Raw genomic sequence first — 16,431 nt, forward strand, 5'->3', positions numbered from 1 at the left:
TGCCCCAAAACAGTATCAGTGAGAGAGTCAGTGAACTACCATAGGAATGCCCTTGTGTAACATAGTGGACAGCAGATTAGCAGAAACTAGCAATTTGCTCTTGCAACAGGAAAGCCCATTCAAAGCAGTCACCCCCCCCTAGAGGCAGCCCATGGTAATCAAGTCTAGGACCACTGCAAATGTCAACTCCACCCCTGATGTATCTCTACTAGGGAACTTTGTCATCAAAAACATTTGAGGGCCTGGCTGGAGCCAAATAAGTGATGAAGTTATCATCAAGCCAAGTCTCAGTGGTAAAGAAAAAGTCTACGTTTTGTAACAGGTCTGTGATAATCCCAGACTTGCCATGCATTGAACCTGCATTGTAACCTCTGAACGGCTGACAGAAGATGTGTCACAATCACCTGTCACAGATAGAATAACAGGACCCTGGATCCAATGCAAAGAAAAGGACTCCAATGTTTTGCCCATGGAAATACAAGTGTGGTTGGTGACCCACCAATGAGCTGCACATAGGGGTGCCCATGCTGGTTGATCTACATGGACCACCATGATGCTAATGTAGACAGTGTAGCTTCCTACAAAGTTAAAAAAATACATGTAGGTAGATGGGTAGAAAAGTTTATAAACAAAGTAAGAAAGTTTTATTATACCGTAACAGTCATGTATATGCAATGAGATTTATGTTGAAAATAAACACAAATTAATACGATAATGACAAGAGGCATAGAACCATATCTGTGTTATCTGGCACCCTTTGCAGTTACCCAGTCTCATGCTCTACTCCACTATAAGGTGATGGCCAAATAAAAAAAGTCATCTCCGTGATGAGGACTTCAACTGTGACTGCAAATATGGCACTACTGCCCAATCAGCATATGCAAGTGGCACCCCGTAACACCCTGCACCCATGTCAGCTGCCTCCTTCACCCTTCCCTAGCTATAAGCCTCTGAAAAGCACAATCCAAGCAGGAAATATTTATGATACTGTACAAGTCCTGTATGAACAATGATGATGCTAAAAATAAAAACAAAGTAACTATAATAGAATAAAACAATGACAAAAAGCAAATGTTTAGCAGGAAAACAGCAGTAAAATCCAGCCCTGAAGTCATGCAGAATATTAGGGCCATCTTTATCATATTTCCTTCCATTCTTCTATTACCACTTATTTTCCCTTTGTTCTATTATGTCTAACTCCAATATGTTACCACCATGTACTTCTTCCTTCAGTTCACTGTGCCACTGTATGTTTTATTTAAACTGAGAGTGTATATATCTCAGTTGCAAAGTAAAAGATGTGTTTTAATAAACAAAGTATGCAGTTGATAAGACTGTGACAACATGTGTGCTTCAAATATGTTTAAACACAAAATGAAAAACAGAATTCAGAAGTGTTTTTTTATTAGCAACAGAAGGCTGGTTCATATGGTTATTATAGTGCTCAATGACTTTCATTATCTAAGAACCACCCTTTTAAAGTTTGAATGTTCACCTCTTGCAAAAGTAATACCTCCACCAAGAGAATCACTGTTGCAGTTAATGTATATATCTGCAGAGATGAAATCTCTGTAGGAGAACCTCATAGAGATCTTCATTTCTCATAGAAAAAAAAAATATTTATAGAGGTTCATAGGTTCATAGGTGTGTACTAGGCTAATGGCCCTGGAGGCTTTACAAGCCTAGCCCATAGGATTACCCTGGCATCATGCCACTCAACCTTAGTTCCTAGTGCCTCTGTCAAGTAGAGCCACTGGAGTGATCCCCAGGGTGAATTTTAGAGGTTCATATGTGTGTACTAGATGGTAGTGTACTAGATAGGTGTGTACCTTATGGACAGTCTTCATACCTTCTAGCATTATTCCATAGAACAATGTGAAATGTGTGTTTTTTAACTATATGGCATTGAAGCTGACTAACATTTATTCATGTAACACTTCTAAAGCCATAAAGAACTTAGTGGGCACTGTCAGAAAGACAGCATAAATTGCTGTCTTAAGTTACCGAAACAACATAAGGGACAGTTTACTCACACAAACAGCAGGCAGAAAGTAAGATGCTTTTAGTTCTGTCTTGTTGTTGTCTGGCCAGTATTGTGCACCAGTCCTGTAGTATATCCCTAACTGTCTATTTGTATCGACCTTACTTGTCCACATTATTGTTTGGCTCTCTATCTCACTGTAGCATGTCTGCCTTCTACTGGAAAAATGTTTCTTTACTTTGCAGGATCAAGGCATTTTGAGTGCAGAACTCTCAGGGTGCTTTTGCTTGTGAAAGAGGTTAGTGTCTCAATTGGAGTGCACAGTTCTCTCAGGTCCTCATGATGGATATTTAAAGTTAAAGTTACAAACTGCTAAATCAAGTATGACCAGCATCATACCCATTCTTAACAAACTAAGCAGGGTTGCCTAACAACTGTTAAGATTAGACTTTACACAACAGAAGCCTTTAACTGGTTTTCCTTATTCCTGATATTGGGACATAATCACTGTGCTTCATACACTAAATGTTTACCACACAATTACCTTTGACGCTGTGATGTGCATTCAGTAGCTGTCTTGCAAAGCTTCACTTCATAAATTGGAAAAGCATGCTCAGGGTAACAGTTTTACTACTAAATAACATATCAGAGGCTAGTTATCAAGAGATTAGTAACATAAAGCTACAGTAATGGACCAATGGAAATGCATACATATCTGTTAAACAAGCTGATGCAAAACTCCTTCCAGTTATGCTTATTTCACCTATGGTAATATAATTATTCCATGAAAAATATTCCAGTAGCCAGGGAAAAGTGATTGGGACTTCATATTCCTAATAATAGACTGCAACATTTTAAGAGGATGACAAAAACAGTGATTTGTTACAATCTGTAACATTCCTTTTGACATTTGTACACTTCAAGTTGTCCTGTATAAGGTTCACTTCAATCTTCACAAACCATGATTAAAGAAGTAATACATAACAAACATTCCTGTGAGACAGGAGATCTGTTTATAGTACTGCATTTACCATCATCATGATTACCTGGAAAATTATCCTTTTTTAATAAGTTTTCATTTAATCATACAATAAAAGTATAAAAATTTGGAATGTAAATCCAGAACTACTAAAATATAATTGGACGGTCATAGCCACATGACTACCTAAAATGTACAGGAAGGCTTCTTTCTTGAAGCTTCTTCTGCTATCTGTTCTTTCTTCACACTCCTACCTTGTTCCGTTTATACACATTGCAGAGATATCAATGGTGTTGCATCCTTCTCATAGAGAATACATGAAAAATAACAATCTGTAGCAAGGTGTCATGCAGCAGAGAAGGATGGCAGCTTGTGAGCTTTGGATACAGCGGGTAAATGGTGTTGCAAATTAACTATGATTCTCTGTGACGTCATAATGTTGCCACCATTTACAAGCATATGGCTGTCTGTAAACCCTTGTTTTGTATTTGAAAGCTGTAAGGGATGGAATGTAATAAAGTGTGCCATGTTGAACCAGATCAGCAGAGAATAATTTGATTAGAGTGTGTGTCTGTAGCATATAAACTGAATCAAAGATTACAAATCTGTATCAGGAACTGAAAAAAAAATAATTACTTGTAGTGTCTGTGCAGTTATATATGTAAGGAAATCATTTATAGGTGGCAGACTCACTAATGGCATCTCACATATGGTTTTCCTGGATGGTATTTCTAGCCCTGTTGGTGATGTTACAACACAGGAAGCAGTTCATGAATGCTCATGTTGTAACTTGATCCTCCGACCTACAAAGATGCAAAGACAATGCTGTACGTGTTGATTATTCTGAATGTAATATGAGTAACTCAGAGATGGTACTGCTACATAATATATAGGGCAGTTTATGTTATATTCTCCAGCAAAGGCAACCCAATTCATTTTACTAATATCTTACACAAAATGGCATTAGAAAATGCTTCTACTTCAGATGTTTAGAAAAATGTGTGATATTAGTTCTTGAATCGATTCTACTGTCTTGACCGTGTTATTGCTCTCTAGTCTGTTACAAATGCTTCTTCTGTCTCTATGGCCTTTTCCCTTTTCAATATTTATTGTTTAGGGCCTGCTGAATCTCTCCATTGTTTTATTTTCTATTTTTCATGGATTATCCTGCATCTTCCTCTCCTATCTATTCTTCTATTTCTCACCTGCAAATCCCCTTTCATTGGTATTTCCTCTCTCCTTCACATAACTGCAGCAAACATATCCCTATATGCAGTGACATTTGTTGTCTCACACAAGGATGCAATAAAGAAAAAAATAACATAAATAGAAACAATGCTGGACAATTTGATACCACAGTGGGACCAATGGATCATTACAAAACTTGCATGGACCATTCTTTGAATAATCTGGTTGCACTAATTGGTAAATAATTAATGTTGACTCTTATAGTACAGACATAACAAAACACAGTAGAATCACTAAACAATTAACAAAGGCCGAAAACACTGCATAATAGTCCCATACAATATCAATATGTTCTCTGATTCAATTTTTGGCTGGGCAGTCTTCTGTATGGAGTCGACAGTCCCGTCCTGTGTTTGTGTAGATTTTCTTCAGGTGCTCTGGTTTGCTCCCACATTCCAAAGACATGCAATAGGTGGATTGGACACACCAATTTGGCATTAGGTTCAATTGGCCACGTGTGTGTGTGTGTGTGTGTGTGTGTGTGTGTGTGTGTGTGTGTGTGTGTGTGTGTGTGTGTGTGTGTGTGTGTGTGTGTGTGTGTGGATGAATTACCATGGCAGGTTTAGCCACCTGGCAGTATGAACATCGGCTCTAGATGACTATCACTGTTGATGTGACACACTGACACCATGTACAAACATGGAAAAAGGGGTTATGGCTAGATGAATGGACTGAAAAGAAAGAAATATACACATTTTTTAAGTTGTGTAAAGAAGCAGTACAAAGAGCAGTAGGGTGTACATGGAAAAGTCTAGAAAAGGAACATTTTTGTATTCATAAGAATCACTTCATGTCAGATGGTGGAACAGTTCTGGGGAAAACTGAGAAAGGCATGCACTAGTAGATCTAGCAGGATGACTGTCTAACAACATATGCGGCTAGCATCCTGCCATATAGATATAACAATAATACTGCTGCTGGGATTTACAGAGTTTAGCACAAAGCTCAGTGCACATTAAAACAGGTAATGGCAGTGCACAAGGTGTGAGTGATTCAGAGATACAGACAGCATGGCAACATGTGGAGGAAAATATAACATGGCATGCACCTTTCTACATAATGATATGGAAGTAATGAATTGCATGTAAATGAGACACAGATTATACAAACAATGACATCAAACATGACAGAGTGACATAAATGTGTCAGGAAATCTCAAAGCCTCGATGTGCAAACATATTCTGAGCACCGGGTATTTTTGGTGCACACATATTCTGAGCACTGGGTATTTTTGGTGCACAGGAGGAAGAACATGCTAGAAGTAGCAGAAGTTATTACAACACTTCATGTTTTAATGGCTATGGTTGGATCCAGTGTTCACAACATGTCAGTCTGTTTCACTCCAAGAGGTACTGTCAGCACCTTACAAACCATCACTTCACAGAGCAGCAGAAAGCTGACCACTACCATCCGGACAGGAAAACCATATGTGACCTACCTAAACTGTGTCATCCACTACAGGAATCATGGGGAATGTGTGGATTGCCCATCCATGAGCACACAAAGGTTTAAGCAGCAATAACTATCTTAGCTACAGTGGCACTCCAAAAACCTACAGGAGATATTTAAGGAAATCACATATATCAGACTTACATAACAGTTCCTCAACATTATGATATAGTATGCAGAGAGATAAATCTGTTTTCCTACGACTGTAGGGGAGAGAAACACCACTATGTGTCATTTTTAAAGCGCAGCCCACTTTCTTGAGTTTCAACGTCTTGGGATACATATACTAGGCAGAAATATTTTCATCAAGGCTTCACGTGGGCCACAGGGACTGATCTACATCAACAGGAAGTGGTTCTACTCCCACAAATATCAGATGGTATGAAATGATTGTGATGTTATATATGATGTGTCTGTGCACCACTCAGAAAACCTGGACAAGCCCAATCATTCATACATATGACAGATCCAACTTATACCAATGGTTTATGCAGGGGGGAACTTCATACAGGATCATTATGTTAGTAGGTGCACACATAGATTTTCTATGTAGGGCAGTATATACACATACCATGAAAGCATGACACAAGCTACATGTAATGCCCTTACCATTAAGAGTTGTAGGTGATGTTGGATATGCCATGAAGCCATTCTCAATGACCCTTATCCACAAAACTCACATCAGTGTAGAGGTCAGAGGTGGTGTACAATACAGCCCATTGTAAGAATATGTAATGTTATGGAGTGTGTGTTTGCACAACTGATGTGACACTTCCACTACTTGACACATCATTTGGGGAACTGCAATACATATCAAACCCTGCAACAAATTCTTTGTGTCATGTTGCATAATATGTCACTGCAGTGCATCCCAGCAGTTCCATCATACAAGTAGGACCAGCAGTGGAAGATCAGGGTGTAGAGTCCAGGGGCTAAATTAGCAGCAGTAGTACCGTATGTAGGGTGCAGACAGGTTCACCACATTGCTGCACTAGCAAAGCAGCAACAACATCTACTAGACAACTATGGATCAAGACACAGAAGACATGGAATAAAATGATGCATGCAGTATCTCACTTATGAAAAAGCAGTGCATGGACTGACCATGTTGTGCAACAGACATAATCATACTAATGCAGGGTAGGGGGTGGGCAGCATCACTTGCAGTGGTGGTTGGAGTGACACAGGCAATCAGTGAAAACAATGCTATAACATGTTGGAGAGTCATGAATGCAATACTCACTTACCCTGCTAGCAGTGGTGGGGTTAAGCTACCATACCATGACAATTAGCAATGTACACTATAGTGTCTTGCAGTCTCAGGGCTTGATGTGTTCCATGGCAGAGAACAATGGAAGTACATGCATCTTGATGCAATGTCTTGCAAAACTTCACTATCCATGTCAAAGGCAATGGCCATGACCAAGCAAGCCACTCTATGTGGCTACAAGTGATATTGAAGGGGTGGAATTTTGGTAAAACTTATGATTAGCCTACTGAGTGGTCCAAGGTGTTTAGCCTGAGGAGTGTCAGCATCTATGACCATGAGACCACTGACAACCGGGGTTGGTGGCAGGAGTTGGTAATAGCTGACAATTATGCTTTTGCAGCAAAGGTATCTATACTCTGAATAGCACTGGCATGTGCCCAGTTTCTGGAACTTTCCTCAGCCACAGACTGCACAGCCTGTAGAGCAGAATGGAAGGCAGTTACCATGAGTCTTGATGAATACTTGTCTCCACTGACCAAGGCAGAATTGTTTGCTCCCTGTCCTTGTACTCCATATTACAACTACCCGCAGAATACTTACAGTTAGTAGCCAAATCTATTGCTTACCCCATCTCTTTTCTCATCAACAGAACCATCACTGAAGGATATATCCCCAAACTTTGGAAAGTATCTCATATTATTCCCCTTTATAAGGGGGTAGACTCCACTGAACTCTCCAACTATCATCCCATAGCCCTACTTTCTCCTTTATCTAAGATAATGGAAAGATGTATCCACAGGCAATTGCTAGACCACCTTCTCCATAATAACCTGCTTTCCAACTCCCAACATGGTTTCAGACCTTCCCATAGCACAACTTCTGCCCTCCTTTCCTTTATGGACACCATCAACAAAAACCGTAACCTTAACATGCTTTCCTCTGCACTTTTCATTGACCTGTCCAAGGCTTTCAACATGGTAAATCACAATATACTCATAAACATTTTCAAATCCCTGTCACGTGACATACTAGCTATAAAATGGTTCCACTTCTACTTAAATAACAGACATCAAGCTGTGCTCTGGAACACCATTCTTTCTACCCATCTACCTGTTAATATTGGTGTCCCTCAAGGGTCCATACTGGGCCCTATCCTGTTTTTTATATTCGTCAATGACCTTCACCAAGTAGCTCCCCAAGCTACATATATACAATACGCGGATGACTCCACACTTATATGCTCAGCCACATTTGTATCAGAACTTCACTCCCTTTCTCAAGACGTATTTAACTCTGTAGAACTATGGCTTTCAAAACACTGTCTCTTATTAAACCCTAAAAAAAATAAACTTCTCCTTTTTACACCTACCACTAAATCTCCACCAATAGACTTCATTGTAACATCCAATAATGGTACTCTTATATCCCAAGATCTTACTACCAAACTGCTAGGTATCACCATAGACAACAACCTTAACTTTGACACCCATATCAACAACACTTTGAAAACTACTAATAAAAAATAGGCTCTCTTTATAGGATCAAACCCTTCCTCACTCCTGCAACTAGAATAACAATTGCCCACACCCATCTAATCTCTACCCTTCTTTATGCCTCACCCATATTTACTAATCTAACCTTAAGAAACTAGAAAACTCCTACAATAATATAGCCAGGTTTGCCACAGGTAACCCTTTCAGAACACACCACTGTACTAATCTAAAGCATCTAGGGTGGCTTGAATTACAGCAGCAGCTGAAATTTAATCAACTGGCCATTGACCATAAAATACTTTATCAACCTGCTAAGACACCCATCCTATCTAACCTTATTCACCCCTACAATAATCTAAAGTCCCTAAAATCTTCACAAAAACTTCTTGTAAATATCAATAAATCAAACAATAAAGCTGGAGACTCTCTCTTCTCTAATTCTGTTGGAAAAACCTGGAACCTACTTCCCTCTGAACTTTCCACACTTCCCTCTATTACTCTGTTTAAAAATAAACTTAAGCTCTTCCTCAAAACACATTGGATGTGCCCCTGTACTAAACCTGACTGACCAACATGCTCTTGTTACTTGATTCAACCTTACCTTCTCATCTCTGCAACAATTTCATCTTAACAACTACTATTCTACCTCTCCATCATACTCTTACTTAGTACTGTATTCTCAAAACAGTGACATGTTTTACTACTAGATGTATTACTCAACTGCTACTCCATTTTAACTTCTATTTATATTCCTTTCTTATCTACATTTATACTGCACTTTTTTAGCTATTATTCTTTCTCAACTTTTAATTGTAACTTCATTAGTAACTGTACTAAGTCTAGTCAAATATTTTGCATTTTTTTATACTTTATAAATGTGTGACCACTTAAAGTTTTTTTTTTCTTTACAGTGAATGTATTTGCATTTTAAATATGTACTTCTGTAGATGCGAACTTTATTTGAACTGTTTGGAGCTTTTCTCCCCAGGCCTCTACTGAAAATGGACATATATCCAGCTAGACTAGCCCGGTCAACAAATGTAAAATAAAATAATAAATGTGTTGCACATTGTCATACAAGCCAAGAAGTAGACTCACAATCTCCACAATGTTGTTGGCAGTCTATGTCTGTACCTGGATTACTTACTGCACATTCTGTGAATTGTGCCTATTGTTGTATCAAGGACAGAGTTAGGTTCATGGTGGTACCACAAATACCACTACTTCTACTATATAGTGCATGTGCACATGTTGTAGACAAGGTAAATTTCAAATGTTGTGTGAGCTGCCACCTCATGGTAAGCCCAAGTGGGGCTCACCATTACTGCATGTACACACTGAACTGGTTATGTTGAGGGTTCAGCTTGTGCATGGTTTCCTGTGAATTTGGGGATTTGGGTGACCCTCCCATGATGTTGCTTTTAAAGTGCCACCGTCTCAGCAGACTGCCATACTCACATTTCTACCATTGTCAGACATTGATGACCTGCCAGTGTAGGACATGAGCTGCCCTGTTGTACTGCTTACTTCAGCAGTTGAATCTGTGAAAAAATGAACCAATGAGAAATCAGTAGCACTCACATATATATGATATACCTCCTTGTGACCTGCATGGTGGTTTCTGGATATGTGTGCATCATATGGAAACATACATATTGTGACATGAGGGTTGTTACAGTTGCAGCCAAAGTACCTGAAAGAACGGATAATACCAAAGGATCTTGGTGATTCTGTCCCATCTGATGTGCAGTGTACTGTACCATATGGACATGGGTGCATCACCAACTGACACTTTGGTGGTCAATATTAGTGAAGCATCCACATTCAAGCCATCCATTTCTATACAGGTTGATTCTTCCTCCACAGACGGAGACACATGGAATTTCTCCATTTCTGTGATTCATTTCAATGTTTTTGGTCCCTGTGGGGAACATGTCCCTGGCAATGACCAATGCGTTGTCCTTTACATGGAGTACCATATCAGTTATCCTTTGATGCACCTGTTGCAGACAACTATTAATGCCAGGTTGATTCTTCCTGAATTTCTCCATTTCTGTGATTCATTTCAATGCGTTGTCCTTTACATGGAGTACCATATCAGTTATCCTTTGATGCACCTGTTGCAGACAACTATTAATGCCATCCTCAGCAGCATTCATGTCCTGCATTGCTCCCTAGCACATCTGCTCCTGATATATCTTTTCACTGCCAATAATAGCCTCATAGCACTGCAGCTATGCTAATAAGATAATTTAGCACCACAGTATCTGAATCAGAGCCAAGCCTCAAAGTTCTACACCTTTAATTCACCTTACTCATGTTTTGCATGGCACTGGGGAAGCATGCAACCAATATGCTCATGCATGCAGCATATGCGGACCCATATCACAACAGCACTGTCCTACCACCATTGCAGCATACCGTGCATGGCAAGTGATGTCCAAATATTATCTGTGTGTATGTGGCAACCATTTTGCACTTTGCATGAGCTAGTGTGAGCAGAAATGGCTTTCTCAGGTGCTTTTACCCATAATACTCCTGTACAGTGTGCCACGAAAAGCAAGATATTAATGTCATAGCTTTGAACTGTGCAGATATTCACAGACTGTCTAGATTATTGTCGCATGCTTTTGATCTGTACCCCATAAAATGTGTGGTTTTATAGCAAATCACTATGGACTGAAGTCACTTAATAATGGCAACAATTTAAGTTTTAGACTTCATAGCCTTCAGAACATGCATGTTAACATGAATCATGTTATTCTAACAACTTTCTAAGTTTATAAAAGCAATATTTAAAATATGTCCCTATTTCTGGGCCTTTGTCCTTCCATTATTTTAGGGTTTGTCCAGACTTTTTGTGCTAAGAGGTTGAGAGGTATGATTATTGTCCTTCCTGCACAGGGACTTTGCTGTGCACCTGCTTGGTTAGAATGATGGTCCTTTGTCTAAGCTTGATGCCTGACCTGATCTTGACAGATGGTGAGTAATGACACTGTCATCACCACTTTGGTCGGTAGTGCTGGCTTCGTACAGATACCTGTAGAGGCACCACCATGATCTGCTTCAGCAGTAGGAGGTAGAGATTAAGGAGCGAGAGCTGGACATTTATTAGGCTTTTTTTGTCTTAGTTTTTCCACTTCTAGTGAACCTCTCTACTGAGGTGTGCATACTTAGTTTTGTAGTGGATAAAGAGTGAGAGTACAATAATACTGGATGTTTTAGGAGGAGGGAGTAATTCTACAATCAGTGGAGTGCATATGCAATGTGTGCAGCTGCAACTGTATAGGTCCCATATATGTGCACTGTTGGGTTCATTTCCCATTTGTGTACTGTAGTGGTCAAGGTTGAGAGACTATGGCAGTCACTGCAGTGTGTGCTGGCTGATCCCCTTGGCACTTGATTACCAGCAGTTGTCACATCTACCTTTCAGAAGGGAGATGTGGGTCATCCTGCTGAAGATGACCTTAAGGGATTTTGGTGGCTTCTGCAGCCCTCTCCTGAGGAAGGGCTAGAAGGCTCCTTTATAGACAGTTGTTTGGAGAGGTCTCCCATCATCTCATGGAGTCAGTTCTAGAGGCCGATGACTTTCAAGATGTGCCAAAAACTGGATGACTATCTCAGCACCGTGGACCACATCTTGGTGGGACTTGTTAAGTCATGTGACAGGCAGGCCCTGACCATTGGCAACCAAATGTGCAGCCTACCCATGAAGTCAGTCACAGAAGTGACTAATGTTTTGTTTTTACTATCTGGGATGGCATGTAATCTGTTCATGTTCCTATCACTACCACATCCCCATTTCCACCCCTCCTGTATCATTCCCTATAATTTGTTCCTTATCTATCCCTCACTATCACCATCTGACCACTCTCTCTCTCTCTCTCTCTTGATCTACTATTGTCCCCACATTTTGTGGGTATACTGCTCCTGACTTGCGTGTCTGCATTTTATGTTTGTTTATCTATGTGTGCTACTTTCCCCTTCTCCTCTTACCCTTTACACAACTGTACTTCTCAAATATTCCACCAAATCTTCTTCTTTATATATTTTGAAAATAAGGAGGTCTGGTCCTCCAAAAATTGCATTTTCTTCTTCGTTTGTCATGCCTTGTGCTCACTTGTGTGTATATTCCTCTGCTTGCTATTTTCCCCTTTCCTTCTTTCATATCTCCTTTCTTTCCATGTATTATATCAGTTGGCAGTTTGCTGTACTTACCATCTCTATGCTATCTAGAGTGGTAGCTATGTGGTACTTCATTGGGTGTGTGAACCTCCATTTGCTGTGTCATACTAGCTATGGCCTCCATGTTAGCTGCTCATTCCATCTGCAGTTGTACACATCCTGTGAGCCAACGTAATGCTGCTAATTGCTGTCATTCAGCATCACTGTTTTATTACACAGTCCTTCCTCAGTATGCTGACACAGTGTTAACCATAAAACGTGCCTAATTACCTTAGGGTTGTATCTTGCTATACTCTAAACACCATTTAGTACTCTGCAGCACTAACTATGCGTTCATAAATTCTAGTCAGCAACAACCAATGAAATTGGCTGTCGTGACCTACTGACCTAACAACAACTCACAGTGTAGTTGTATGTAGATTTGGGGGCTGTTGCACTTCCTACAACAATGTTTTTTAATGCCCTGAAATACACATTGAGTTTGAGACATTTAATTTTGCTCACACGGCTTTTCTTTATAAAGAGAAAAATATACTCTTGAGGCAGTGAAGCAGATGTTGCACAGTGTTGAAGTATAGCATGAACTTTTTAGAATTACCAACACTCTAGCAGGAAATGTATAAAATAATCAGGCCATTCTAAGCATGGAGTGCCTTAAGTAATGTGTGTTAAAAAGAATGAAATATTTAAAAACATAACTTGGTAAATTCTTCCATCAAGATGTCATGCATATGATTACTGAAGACTGTATTATATTTCATTCATCTCATTATCTAGATATGTATAGAACTGGGATAAAAACTGAGTGACAACAAACACAGCTAAGTAAAATAAACCAAAAAGCTTTTACTGTAACTTAGTAAGCGCTTTTGCATTGTGTTCAGTGCTTCATCAGACTTTAAAAATACACAAGTTAACATTCACTATTTAAAATCCAAGCCACAGATCAGACACTTATTCCAATTATGACATCATAACAAGCTGTCCAATCATCTATAGAAACTCTGTCAGCAAATTAGGCAGTACTTTATCTGCTAATGTGTGCTAAAAATAAATAAAACTATACTTTTTAGTATGGCTTATATATATATATATATATATATATATATATATATATATATATATAGATAGATAGATAGATATACACTACAACCAAGAAAAACTGAATATATGTTTTTATGGAAGTGCAAACTTGAAAACAAATACACTAAAAACACTTGCTAGATGATGAAATAAATTCCAAATGCTGCCAAACTGAGAATCAACCAGAACTTTCTTTATTGACAAAGTCCAGGCTTAAGTGCTTTTGGCCATAACCACAGCCTTCTTCAGAAGCACCCATAATCCTAACTACAAACACTTAAATACCCTCCTCTATCAAAACATTATTCAATTAATTAATTAACATATCTCATAAAAATGGCATCAGTTAACTATCATAAAAACAACTAACTGCAATTCTGCTTGCATTTGTTTTACTTTGCTTTTCTATGCAGAACAACATTATAATTAACCCCACTATTAAGACCAGGTTTGTTATAGGCATTGAGCAGAATCAGCCATTTGAGTTCTTTGTACTCAAGCTCTCCTACTCTGTCTCCATTAAATTCAGGGGAAACATTGTCTATTACTGAAAATAAACCAAATAGCAGCAGAGTTAAGGGTGTGTACAAGTGCTTCGATTGTAGAGAGTGTAGATATTTAGCAGAGGGGCCCTATGTAGAAGTAAGCACTTATGTCAAAATTATAACAGTGCCAGGTAAGTTTACTTGCAGTTCAGAATATGTGGTATATATGGCAAAGTGCTTAGCGTGTAATTCCTTCTACATAGGAAAAACCAATAGACCCCTGAGGAGGAGAATTTATGAGCATTATTATGGGACAAAAAGAAAAATCAAAAAAATGCACTGTTTAAGCACACATCAGACTGTTTTAAATGAATTTTTGTAGTTAGGGTAATGGGTGTTTCTAAAGAAGGCCATGGTTATGGCTGAAAGCGCTTAAGCCTGGATTTTGTCAATAAAGAAAGTTCTGGTTGATTCTCACAGTTAGGCAGCATTTGGAATTTATTTCATTATCCAGCAAGTGTTTTTTAGTATATATAAAAAACTACTTATCTATTAGTCACCTAGTTCTAACAGTCAATATGTGCTTAGTTATGATAAAATATACGAGTCCAAAACCATTAAATATAGTTCTATGAGTCTCAGAAGAGAAAAAAAAAAGAATTTTGAATGTTGGAAACATCTAGCAGGTCTAAATGCAGCAGATAGGAACCCACAGCTTTTATATGTTTAATTTATTTAGAGAGCTAAATTAAGCAAGCATGCACAAGACATTAAATGTTTATTGTCATTTTATAATGTAATCCTGGCAATCAACTGATCTGATTTTTTCTTTTCTGAGTCTCAAAGAACTATATTTAATGGTTTTGGACTTGTATATTTTATCATGACTAAGCACATATCTACTGTTAGAACTAGATGACTAGTTGATAAGTAGTTTTTTATATATACTTAAGCCATACTAGAAATTATAGTTTGTTTTATTTATTTTTTTAGCACACATTGGCAGGTAATGTACTATCTAATTTGCTGTCAGAATTTCTATAGCTGATTGGACAGCTTGTTATGATGTCATAACTGGAATCAGTCTTTAATTTGTGCCTTGGATTTTAAATAGTGAGTGTTAACTTGTGTATTTTTAAAGACGGATGAAGCAGTGAGGACAATGCAAAAGCGCTTACTAAGTGATTATAAAATCTTTTTGGTTTATTTTACTTTGCCGTGTTTGTTGTCAGTCAGTTTTTATCCTGAGTGACAACAAAAACTTTGTATACTGGTGTGACAATGTCATCCCAGCTGTGTGGTTGTTTTTTACTCTTTTGGATCTATATATGTATGTTTTACAGTAATAGTGAATGTTTTTCTCTTGTTTGTTTTCTCAGTTAATAAACATATTTGGAAGAAAAGATATTATTTAATATACTCCCGTCTCATAAGACAAGACTGTATGAAATAAGATACACATACTTTGAAATCAGAGAATTTGTTTCTAAATATTACAGAGAGCTAAGTTCAGAAAACAGAACACTTGATTGTCCAAATGTCATTTAAAAACTCTCTTATACTTTAAATTTTGATAAAAGTGTACTCAAAAATTTAACTGTGCACATGATGAAAAGGTGAATGGAGTACTGGAACAAACTCAAAGCAGGAGAAAGAAACTCCAGATGAGCATTACCTGGTGAAAGCAGTATAACTGATGTCACAATCAGGGAGCATATGACCAGAATAACCAGCAATGCAATCGCTATCCCTTTCCAGTTTCGTTGAGGAGGGTTACTTCCAACAAGCTCCTAATGGAAAAAGAAAACAAAACTTCATATGAAACTAATATAAAATCCTCATTCATGGTTGAAAAAAATACGTAAAATGACAATGTTTTTTTCTACAAATGTTCTATGAACTTTGTATCCATTACAACGCCCCCCCAAAAAAAGAGACTAACATGCAATTGACTATCATAACAGCATTGTCAGTGAAGAAAGAATACTAAAATACAACCAAATCTTTTATTGATGTCTTTAGTCTGCCATGGCCATCCATCTTCCCTATAATGTACTCACATGGACTCGTCTATTTTATATATATATATATATATATATATATATATATATATGTGTGTGTGTGTGTGTGTGTGTGTGTGTGTGTGTGTGTGTGTGTGTGTATATATATATATATATATATGTGTGTGTGTGTGTGTATATATATATATATATATATATATATATATATATATGTGTGTGTGTGTGTGTATATATATATATATATATATATATATATATATATATATATATATATATATATGTGTGTGTGTGTGTGTG

General features: G+C 38.0%; 1 protein-coding gene across 1 annotated transcript in view; it reads right to left on the reverse strand.

Annotated features, from left to right (window-relative positions):
- Positions 1-16,431, reverse strand: part of DPP6 (dipeptidyl peptidase like 6) — a 2,722,860-nt gene that overhangs the window by 2,243,088 nt on the left and 463,341 nt on the right. The window contains exon 2 of the mRNA XM_044066886.1: positions 15,789-15,903. Within this exon, the coding sequence (XP_043922821.1) occupies positions 15,789-15,903 (115 nt within the window). The remainder of the gene's footprint in view (positions 1-15,788; positions 15,904-16,431) is intronic.

Source organism: Protopterus annectens, chromosome 3.part1, assembly GCF_019279795.1.
Source record: "Protopterus annectens isolate FY-2018-M chromosome 3.part1, PAN1.0, whole genome shotgun sequence".
Classification (NCBI taxonomy): domain Eukaryota; kingdom Metazoa; phylum Chordata; order Ceratodontiformes; family Protopteridae; genus Protopterus; species Protopterus annectens.